At 33.6% G+C, this 12,293-nt stretch overlaps 1 protein-coding gene across 4 annotated transcripts in view; it reads right to left on the bottom strand.

Moving 5' to 3' along the window:
* Shmt (serine hydroxymethyl transferase) overlaps positions 1–12,293 on the bottom strand; it is a 31,946-nt gene that overhangs the window by 8,395 nt on the left and 11,258 nt on the right. For 2 of the 4 annotated variants that reach the window (XM_089638069.1, XM_089638072.1), the window contains exons 2-6: positions 5,219–5,466; positions 5,009–5,124; positions 3,734–3,894; positions 712–907; positions 472–602 (exon numbers count right to left, since the gene is read on the bottom strand). In XM_089638069.1, coding sequence (XP_089494195.1) covers positions 472–602; positions 712–907; positions 3,734–3,894; positions 5,009–5,124; positions 5,219–5,466 — 852 coding nt within the window. Of the gene's footprint in view, positions 1–471; positions 603–711; positions 908–3,733; positions 3,895–5,008; positions 5,125–5,218; positions 5,467–6,212; positions 6,350–11,985; positions 12,105–12,293 lie in introns of those variants that run through there. The other 2 variants (XM_089638070.1, XM_089638071.1) reach the window with 2 other exon arrangements.

Genomic DNA, 12,293 nt, shown 5'->3' with positions numbered 1-12,293 from the left:
CCTCAAAGAACGAAATCCTCAAATCTACTAAACATTCCAAAATTAAATACATCTTTCGGCCAGAAGAACCACTATTTCCATGCTATAAAATTATAAAATGCCCTTCATATTGAAATTAAAAACACCATGGATATAGAAAAGTTTAAAAAAGACATCAAATTATGGCTAACTAAACATGAAGATGAGGAAATCATTAAATTTATGAAGTAACCCCAACGCAACCTACAGACAACAAACATAAATACTTTTTGCTTAATTTATTTTATATTTTGTGGGAACCAACAACTTAGAAGATGAGGAAATCATGATCAACACAAATACAACAAACGACAGTCCGCCTCGGAACAGGAATACTTAGTGAGAAGGACTGAGAACAAACTACATCACTTTATATCTTTTTTTACTTAATATTGTATCATTTTTACTTTACTTTATATTGCCCTTAAATAAAAAAAATGGAATTGTAATTACCTTCTCCCCGTTGGCCTTGACGGAGCGCACACCCTTCCTGAAGAAGATGACTCCGGCGCGGGGGCCCCGCAGGGTCTTGTGGGTGGTGGTGCTCACCACGTCGCTGTACTCAAACGGACTGGGGATTATACCTGAACAACAAATAAATAAACAACTATCAGACTCCGATGATGACATATGCTCCCGAGTAAATTATTGTTATCATTTATTATTTCCCATATGTCTGTATATTATATTTACCAGCGGCCACCAGTCCAGAAATGTGAGCCATGTCCGACAGCAAGAAAGCTCCGTTTGCGTCGGCAATCTGTCGGAACCTCTTGTAGTCTAGGCAGCGCGAGTAACAGCTGATGCCGGCGATGATCAGACGAGGCTTGAAGAGCTTTGCTGTCTCCGCCAGCTTGTCGTAGTCGATCAGACCTGTCTCCGGGTTCACCTGTCAAAAGGGTCCAATCGTTAAAAAGGCCGGGCCAAAGTAGAACGGTAAACAGGCAAAATGCGATTTGATTAAATTGGTAGATTCTTTTAGAAGTATTGCACCAAACAATTCATTAAAAGGATCATATTCGAGTTCTGTGAAAGTTTTATTTTTTTATTGCCGGTAACCCGGTCGTTTTTTAACATAAATGCTTATTTACAAATCATGTGCGCTACCCGAATCACTAGACAATATCTGTTCTGAGCAGGGTGAAAGTCCTATTCAATTTCTGTTATTACATTTATCATTATAGGCTAGTTGCTTGACAGAACTGAAATAAAAACAGAACTTAAAAGGAACTTGAAAATTAACAAAAAATAAAAGACAGCAAAGTCCTATTCAAGTTCTGTTTTTAGATAAATCATTATAGGCTAGTTGCTTGACAGAACTGAAATAATAACAGAACTTGAAAATTAAAAGACAGCAAAATGACATTTACATTTAAACTCTCGAACTAAGAAGTTTTCCAAGGGACCGGTAAAAAACCTCTTAATTGGGGTGCAAATTTGGCATTTTTTTCTCATATTGTACAAATAGTTATTAGTATCTATCATGTATTTTTAAATTTCAGAGGTAAAAATATTTTATCGTTTCAATCAATACTTTCAGTTATAGCAAACACAAAAATCTCGAGCTGCCCCTGTGTAACTCGAGTAATCTGCTTCGACAGAGTTATTCATTTTATAACTGTTGAAAAAATGTGCATTTAAGGTATCAATGATGGTGATACTAGTTTCGGTTTATGATGGTTTTGCTGCCGAACTTCTAAAACTTCTTAAATGGGATGCAGACAATAATAACAAAGTGATAAATATTATGACTTTGGGAAAAAGAGACATTGTCAGGTATATTTCTCCACTAGTTTTTGTATGTGATGGATTCACTGCAGAATTTATAAAACTTCTTAAAGTAGTTTTAGCTAAAACTTCAAATGTGGGAAAAAAATATTTTTTTATGCCGTTTTTTGTATGGAATTTCAAGGAACCGAAAAAAAAACTTCTTAAGCGGGTTTCACTGTACATTTTTAACTTTTAGGATTCGTTGGTTAAAGTCTGTTAGGTACGTCCTGATATACCCAGTTTAATGCAAAAATAAATTTCATTGATGTTATTAAATGGTTGGAATTTGTTAATTTTATATGAAAATATGATTTCCTTGTAAAAACTTATGGATATCAAAACATTGACTTGTTTTAATTTAGATAACGAATATATTGATTGTGTTGTGAATGGATACAATTATGCAATAATTGGTTACATCAAACAATAAATAGTTAAATTCATATTTTATTATAATATTATGTGTGTAGTTACTACCCAGCTGCACGCTACGCTTGAGTTTGACCCCTTCACCGCAGTGTACAATAAGATAACGAAAGAAAATGAATGCACACTTTTAGCGGAATACATAATTTAGTAATCATGACTACATTATTTAATGGAATACTTTTATTAAGTAATCATGACTACATTATTTGATGGAATACTTTTATTAAGTAATCATGATTACATTATTTGATGGAATACTTTTATTAAGTAATCATGATTACATTATTTGATGGAATACTTTTATTAAATATGTAATCATGACTACATTATTTAATGGAATACCTAAAATAAAAGAAAACATCAAAAAATATCACCAGAGACCAAAATTTCATTCATGCACATATAAAATATATGTGCGTAGTGCTGAGAGTATAGTCTTTTTGTGCAAATATTTGACAGTCTCCGTGGCCGAAAGGTAAGGTTCTCAAATAGTAATAATCTGGAGGTCTCAGGTTCAAATCCCGGCATGCCAACAAATGGCTATTACCCTTAGAGTCAATTTGTTTGCTTTTGGAAAAGCTCATACGGTCTCATAGAAGTCGTTGTGTCTCCCTTATTCTCATTGTGAGAAATATGATCTAGACGGTGTAAGAAAGAGAAAAAAACCACGCTCTATGTTCAACCTTAGAAGTTGACCACAGAAGAATTAAAATGTACATCTCTATGAAACCAAAGATCTGACCGCAATTTGAGAAAAAGATATGAAACTTTGTGAATTTTTTATTACATAATTATTTTTATATTTGTAGCACCAGTTCTAGAATAAACTCCTTTGCAAGCTGATGTGCCTTTCAATTATACCTCCGTACATTACAATATGAAACAACAAAACAGCGAAGTAACAGTAAATGTTTAAAATTAATTTTTGTTTAATAAAATATGTTTTTCGTTTTCAGTAATTTTAGTTCAGTGTTTAGATGAATAAAAACATAAGGTGAGCCATTTTTAAAACTTTTTATGTTTGCATTAAAAATTAAAAAGTTAAAAAAATTATATGTTTATTTCTAATAATAAAATTTGAAAGCGTATTTTCATCACCTTTCAAAAACAGTTTTTAGTTTTCGGATACATTCAGAAATATTCCATTTATTTGAATTTTATTGCAAAGCGGTAATACACACTCATTCTCCAACATTCTGACAGCGTCTAAAATATACAATCAATATGCCAGAGGCCTGAGAGGTTAAAAAAATGTGTTGCAAACATATTCGTATAAAATATCACAGAGTAAGTTAGTATCACGGACTAACCCAGTTTCACAGTAGATTATTTGCTTTATGGTAAAGGTACTACTGACCGAAGAGGCGAAGGTCAGAGCATTTGCGGTAGAGGATAAATACTCTGATGTGATCCTGTTCTGATGATGACTTCAGAAAAGGCAAAACGCGAATTTTTTGCTTCGGAAAAACAGATTTCATCTTTACAGTTAATATTTGAAAGTTTAAAAAGTCTTAACCTTATAAGGCATGCTCTCGAAGAAGATAGATGTGGCAGAGATCTTCCTAGTGGGCGTGAAGAAGCCGTGACTGAGATGGCCACCGTCCGGCAGATCCAGCCCCATGATGCGGCCGTGGGGCTCCACAATCCCCGTGTAGATGGCCAGGTTGGCGGGGGAACCTGAAATAGGAGCTTTCAATTCATCACGACAGTCTTACATCTATATGTAGTAACCTTAAACTGAGTTAAAATGTGATCAGGGCCGTATGAAGGTCAAGGCAACTTAGACAGTTGACCACAGTGGTAAATTTTAGGGGGACACCATTTTGCAGAACTGCTAAAGATTATATATTTTCCAATTTTTACACTAAATTATGCCAAATGCAGAACGTTGATTGCTTCCTCTGTTGAATATATTTTCCAGAATCACTTTTGGACATCGCAAACCTTTGTGGGCAGACATCCGGTAATGCAAACAATATAATAATAATAATTGGATGACTTGTATAGCGCCGTTTTTGTGCAAAATCACCTCAAGGGCACTGTACAAACTTATAATACATTTCTACAGTGATCTATGTTATTACTAACTATTTATGGAGATAATATACAGTACAATACTTACCTGGTAGGTCACTTGAGATTAACACTTAATTAACATTATCTAATTGTTTATTAGCGAAATTTAGATACAGGATTGAGGACATAATTGGAAAATTGAATATAACTGGACTTTCTCTTAGGAATGGTATAATTATTTATAGTATTTAGAATTTTGTGGATAAATAAATTAAAAACAATTTAACGGCCTCCTTGGTAGAGGGGTAAGGCTCTCGACTAGCAATGCGAAGGTTGTGGATTCAAATGTCGGAGTGGGCAAGTAAATTTTATTTGATGAATTTGTGTTATTTCACAATTCATTAATTTAAAATAATATGTCGTATACTTGCGGCACGTTCCAGAGTGGAAGGTACTCTTAGTATCACCCTGGTGTAAGACCATCATTCATACTTGAAGCGTTGCCTGAAATGGCTTTAGCCCTGTTTGGCAACCAGATCTGAATAGCCAGGTACTCCTCCACCTTCCTCCTCCGCATCTTCTTCCCCTCCCCACTACCTTGAGCCTCACAACATACCCCAATTGGGGATGCCATAGTCTCGCTGGCTCCAGACGGTTGGGAGCAGTTGGGACTCTTGTGCGGAATTCACATCATTTAAATTTTTTTTTTCTTTGTTCTGCCCTAAAACGGCAAACCTAATAGTACAGGATGGGTAATTATTTATGTATTATTTACCCGAATAAGGCTGAACATTGACTCCCCATTCCTCGGGGCTGAGTTTGAACGCTTCCAAACATCTCTTCTGGGTGAGAACTTCAATTTCATCAATGTACTCATTACCACCATAATACCTGGAAATAAAATAAATAAATTATAGCACGGATTAAAAAGTATAAGTTTTTGTTTTTGACATGAAAAATAGTTTATTTTGCTGTTGATGCTAACCTCAATCCAGGTAATCCTTCGGAGTATTTATTATGCAGACACGAGCTGAGGCACTGCAGCACAGCGAGCGAGGTGAAGTTCTCGGAGGCAATCATCTCCAGACCTGACTCCTGGCGCCGCTTCTCCTTCTGCACCAGCTCAAACAGCTCTGGGTCGGACTCCCACAGGTCCTGGTTCATGGGGTTCTTCTTGTCGGATGCCATGGTGAACACAGTGCGGCTTTGGGGTGTTTGGATTCTTCGGGTCGCCTGGAGAGAGAATTAGAGAGAAAATTAGAAAGCAGGAAATTATATCAATGGAGGACTGAATATGGTAGTCGCTAATAATAAGTTATGTTTATTTCAAACAGAATGGAAGATCTGTCTCTCTTATCTACGATGAACAAGGTATGCATAGTGATTTAATGATAAATATAAGCGTGTTTACGAGAGATGGAAAGGTTGATTAAGATATTGGAAAAAGGGTGAATGCAGGGAACTCCATTAATGGAAGTTATCCGAAGAAGCAAGGCCTAGCAGTCCACGATGGTGAGCTGATACTTACCTGATGTATGGAAATGAGAGATGGAACCAGCAGAGGAAGGATAAGAGTAGGTTGAATGCTGTAGAAATGGAATCTCTAAGGCGTATGTGTGGTAAAACCATGTACAGCCATATTAAAAATGTGGAAATCTGGAGCTGATGCAAGCATAATAAAGCAAATTAAGAATGGGACGTTTTGATTGTTTGGATATGTGGGGTGGATGCGAAGAAAGGAGTATACACAGAATATATGAAGTGAATGGTAAAAAGTTGGGGAAGTCCGAAGAAGGTATGACACGATCAAGTGAATCAAATCTGAACCATTAAAACGGACACCGTTTTGAACTAGAATGTACAAACAAATTTACAGAGACGAAATGAAAAACGGTTGAGTTGAAACCAGTTCGATCAATAATAATATTATAATGGATTTTCACCACCAACTAAGCAGTTTAAAAAATAGGAATACTAACTTCAAATTGAATGCAGAGCAGCGAATGAATGAACAAATATCAAGAGGTGGATATTTCACTGACAAAAAATATGTTATGCCAGAGAAAAATGTTTACACTGAATAAAAATAAAAATTGTTTGTATGTAGTTATGATAAAGAATTATGGTTCTGTGAAGATATTTATTTTTATCTCACCAGAATGCTGGCCGGAGTTATCACAGAGTCAAAACAACAAGAGCTAAAGCGCAGATTTTAATGTGAGAATTTTGAATGTAACCAATCACTCTATACTGCTCTTCTTCTATAATATTCATTTGTATTGCTGTACATTTTTTAAAATAACTAACCACCACAGAGGTAGGCAGAGAAGAAGTCAAACAACTCTGTATTAGCACACGCACCTTTCTCATTTACACATATACTCGTCTCTTATTCCGACTCTTGACATGACCCGACTAAATATGATAAATCCATTGAAACATTCTTTATTCTATGCATTGAAACATTATTTATTCTATGCATTGAAACATTCTTTATTCTATGCATTGAAACATGCTTTATTCTATGCATTGAAACATTTTTTATTCTATGCATTGAAACATTCTTAATTCTATGCATTGAAACATTCTTTATTCTATGCATTGAAACATTTGTTGGCTTGTGGCCATCTTGAATTATCTATTGCAGGTGGCAGGGTTCGGCAGACTTTTATGTGAGAAGTCAAGAATACAGGATAATAAATGTATCAAAGAACAAGATAATCATGGGACCTACGCAAAGAGCCGCACGCAGCACAGGGCCGACGTCTACGGCACTCATTTATTGAGGTGATTTTTCACAAAAACGAAGCTATGTAAATTATCAAATTATTATTATTAATTAGACTAGCTGTACCCTGCCACGCGTTGCTGTGGGTAAGTTGTCTGTGCAGATAGAGAAACAATAGCGCGTGTTGCTTTTACGTCCAACAGATGACGCTGTTTAAAAAATAAATCTATATAATATAGGTATATAAAAACACATGCGTATTCGAATGCAAAGTTGTGTCAAAATTTCAAAGCAATCAGTGAAGAACTTTCCGAGACTTCATCCCTTTTCTTCTATGATGTAATTTTTTTTCTCTTTCTTTCTTCTCTCCTTTTTAAAATAATAGTTTATTAGATTTTTTAATGCAATTAAATATCAATGTATATCATGGTCACCCTGCATGTTAACTACATTATACTGTAATGAATTGACTGGATTTTGATTAATAGGTACCCAATTCGTAGAAGGTTAATGTAACAATATTGTTTTCTTAACCGTTTGGGTGCCAATCGTCGATTTTCGTCGATTCGTGTTTTAACGAAGATTGCCGATCGTCGATTTCCGTCGATTGCGTCAGTCGTGTTCTGATTCGCGCGTACGTCTGTACGTAAAATTCTCATTTTTTCGAAACGCCTGGACTTCGGGATCCTCCTCCGCGTGATTCTAAACCAATATTCTTTAATAAAACACCGAAAAAATCATCGAAATCCTTGAAAATTCAAAGAATTTATGGGGTTTTAAAAAAATATATAGTTTCATAAAAAATAATGTTTTTTTGGTGGCATTTTACAAGCAACTGTATGAATTTTTTTGGCACTCAAACGGTTAATATATAATCTTCGTGCTATTTTTTATTATTTTGTAAAATTATTAACCTCAACGCAGGCTTGTCCTAGTGAGGTTGAAAATTCTAACATAAAAAAGATACAATGTAAAGAAACGATAAAAAAATAAATAAAATAAACCTTTATAAAAATGGTGTAAACATGTTGTTTATTCAAACTTTTTGCAATTCGACTGAAAATTACCAAATATTCTGATAAGTGGTTTTGTCAACGATATGCAAATTAATTAAGTAATTTATAGATTAAAAATAAAGCAAAAACATTTCACGAGCATATTTATTACAAAAATAGATTTATTGCTTTAACCTCGATGCAGTTGAAGTGCAATCAGAAACGATAATCAACTTATTTTTGTATGATAAGGTTTACCAAATAAAAAAATTGTAAAAAAGGTGGAAGACAAGCTAATACAATTGAGCCCTAGTGTGGAAAAACAGCGTTATGTGAAAAAGTGAGTTCTGAGATATTGACTGTTAAACATTTAGTTTGACTGCAGTGTAGCGATGGGCGAGTCATTTTATTAAGAGGGGGAGCCAGCTCAATATATTTCTACGGCTTAATTGATCGACGGCTCAATTGAACGACGGCTCAATTGAACGATGGCTCAATTGAACGATGGCTCAATTGAACGACGCCTCAATTGAATGACGGCTCAATTGAACGGGAGCCGTGAGCTCAGAGCATATGAGCAACGAGAATACTGCGCTCGTCCGATTCGGCTCCCCCAATACGGCTCCCAGCGTAAGCGTATGAATGATCATACGACTCTTGGTACCGATACGCCACCTCATAGGTACATATGTCCAAGTCCAGATGTCGGACTGTCAGACGACGTTCACGTATCTGAGTATGTAATAACAATAAATGCATGGATAATTTTAATGGCGTTATTTTTATAAAATATCTCCTGTTAAAAAAAGAGTAACCGTTCAAGTCGTACGAATAAGGCTCATAAAAAAAAGCTTGTTCAATTGTGCGTCTCATTCACGAATGACTCATCGCTACTGTAGGGTCATATACAAACTGAAAGTCAAATAAATTTATACGTAATAAGATATTTCAACTAATAGACAGCACATTTTATCTATTTTTATCATTTCATTATAAAAAGGATTATTCAAAATGAATTATTTGAGTCGCGGATATCGCCAGTGTAAAACCATGCTTTTGGGGAGTAACTGACTTGCTAACTACTGAGACTAGTGGCTGAGATGGAGGTTCCGGAAGAAATAAGAAAGGAATTGCAATTTTATAATTGTAAAGCGGAAAACGTGTATTCCACATGCACTGGTTAGCTGAGATATTGCATAATGAAGCCCAGAGTCTTCTCATCGCCCCACCGAGCCATTTTGATCGTGAAAATATCTACTTGCAAAAAAGCAACATAACAGCGCAAGCATGTGTTCACTCTGCTGTTGTGCGTGTTCGGACATGCTGTGCTTGTCTGCCCAAACCTGTGCCCCAAACCCCGTGTGATTGAATGGCATGTGAGCTACTTGCTTAAAAGTCACTAGCAGCGACAAGATACATACGCCACTAGCACGCTGAAGACCACTACTGGCATGTTTTTGAGTGAGTTTGTGTTCCCACGGCTTTTATGCAAAACAGAAGTTTATGCAGACTCTGTAAAATTGAATATTGATTTAGGAATTATTGTAGTAGATGAAAGAAATGCTATTTCCACAATGGTATTACGCACATATTATTCCTCCAAGGCTTATCAAATTATTTGAAATTAAACAGTGTTGTAGCGAAGCAATACACATAAGATAAGAAGATACTGTTTGTGTTCACTTTTATTGAACACTGGTCTATTGTACCATAGAAAATATTTATTCACCAAAGAATATTTATTCATTGAAAGAATTAAATAATTTAAGTTGAACATTGTACGCAGGTACAGGCGAATTGCTGATTTTGAAAACTAGGTTGAAACACACGCTTGCAGTGTATACTTAAGATGTTTATCAATTCTGTTTAAATTTAGACTCGCGATTCATTTTGTTTCATTCTTCAGCTTCCAGCGTGGCCTTTTTTCATACAAAACTTAAATTTAGATTTTAGACCAAAATACCCAACCAAACTGAAAATAATAATTTTTTTAAACAAAGGGTGTAGCAAAAATCTAGTACAGATATGTGCTATTTTATTTATTTTTGTTTCAAATTATAAAACATGGGCAAACAATTGAAATCGATTTTTCACGATGTTAGAAGCAAGTTTGGCAATTATTTGAGACTTAACAGTAATTATTAAAAAAACTCTTTTGATGGGTTTAAATATTATTTTAAAATGAACCCATTTATGTTGGAACACAAATTTGTCATATATAAATTTTAAATTGCGACACAAAAAATGCCTTTTTTACAATGTTTTATTTTTTAATCTATATTTCATTGTATTTACATAGTAGGTTGGGAAAGATTATTTTTTTAATAATTTTCATTAACTCACAAAAAGATGCCTCTAAAATCATGAAAAGTTGAATTCTTTAATAGCCTATATTTTCTAAAATCACGAAAAGTCGAATTCTAATGGCCTATATTTTCTAAAATCAAGAAAAGTCGAATTTTGAAATGGCCTATATTTTCTAAAATCATGAAAAATTGAATTCTTTAATGGCCTATATTTTCTAATTTAAAACACAAATAAATAAAGCAGTACATATCCGTACTTGATATTTGCTACACTTTTTGATTAAAAGAATTATTATTTGTTTGGTCAAGTATTTTGTCCTCTTAAATTACATTATTTTTTGATCCATCCAGTACACAACTACACAAGCGGGTCTCTTTAAAATAATTAACATTTTACATAAAAATAGATGTAACTTCTGAACTATTGCTTTTTTGTTAAATAAATCATTAAATTTCTTACTTTATATTGCATGAATGTTATATTAAGTCTCCGTTATAAGCATTCAAGAAGAAAATAGTTTGAAAGGGAGGGATGTATTAACGAATGTTAGTATTTAATATTAATATTAATGTTAATATTTAATAAAATACGACTTGTTAGAAAGAGAACAAAAAATCTCTCCACAAATGCCTATGTTGCATTTAAAGATACACTGTGAATTTTCATTTTATAACTTATATCATTTTAAATAACAGAACAAATGTGTCTAGTTTTTGCACTGTTAATTCGTGGTGGAATTCCATTGTAATAGAATTAAAATTAAAAAACTTTTTCACTTTGTTCCACTTATTTATTATTACCAGGACCGGTTTCATCCTACTACGGACATTTTCAGACTGGTAGTTGAAACTCTTATGCTACTGATTTTATACAAACTTAGGCAGGGGTATACAACATTGTTTATATATAATGAATGATTCTATTTTGTTAATTTGAGGTAGGTATTATGAGTTATTTTGTTAATTTAGGGTACATTAGGTAATTATAAAGTTTATTTTTACAAATTATGAATGATGTTACAAAGCAAGTAGATATTTATAGTTCATATGAATATAAAAGAATTTATATAATTAAATATCTACTTGCTTTGTAACATCATTCATAATTTGTAAAAATAAACTTTATAATTACCTAATGTACCCTAAATTAACAAAATAACTCATAATACCTACCTCAAATTAACAAAATAGAATCATTCATTATATATAAATAATGTTGTGTACCCCTGCCTAAGTTTGTATAAAATCAGTAGCATAAGAGTTTCAACTACCAGTCTGAAAATGTCCGTAGTAGGATGAAACCGGTCCTGGTAATAATAAATAAGTGGAACAAAGTGAAAAAGTTTTTTAATTTTAATTCTATTAGAACAAATGTGTTTTTAATAATTTTCTTTGCGAATTTTTTCTATTGAGGGAATTTTGTATAATTATCATTTTGGCTCTACAAATGTATAGATATTATCTATAAAAATAACATATATTTGTTATAAATAACTTAAAAAGAGAAATATGTTATAAAATGGTAGAAATTCTGAATGCGGGGGCATAAAATTAAGACACGATGCAATAATATTAATAAAAAGAAGAAGTGTTTACTCGTCTGCCGCAAACAGTGTGTGGTTTACCGTGAGGATGAACTTAATAGTAAGGTGAAGATGAATTTAACAATTACAATATCATAGCGGTGAGAATAATCATAGGACAAAAGAAAATAAAATCTCACCATTTTGAATTTGATGTTTCTTTTTTAAATATCTATTCAGAGCTAGTTCAGATGCACAGTAAAAGTCCCAATCACAGTTAACGAGAGAGCAATTCATACTGATAGCTTCATGGTATAGAATATTATAAACAAAGCCCAGTACTACCGCGTGAAACGCTATCTTCCAACTTTTATGAGTTTGCTCATCTTGTGAACTTTATAACAGCCAAAGTTACAGAACGAAAAATACGAAAATATTTGTAACAAGAGGTGTGGATCCTTCTACATATTTTATATAATGGTTTAGGTGTGTGGCACCTCCAGCATTT

The sequence above is a fragment of the Hesperophylax consimilis genome, chromosome 12 (genome assembly GCF_061612785.1).
Source record: "Hesperophylax consimilis isolate HC1 chromosome 12, BYU_Hcon_1.0, whole genome shotgun sequence".
NCBI classification, from domain to species: domain Eukaryota; kingdom Metazoa; phylum Arthropoda; class Insecta; order Trichoptera; family Limnephilidae; genus Hesperophylax; species Hesperophylax consimilis.
The sequence above is the reverse complement of the archived record's forward strand: the minus strand, read 5'-3'. Positions and strand labels throughout refer to the sequence as shown.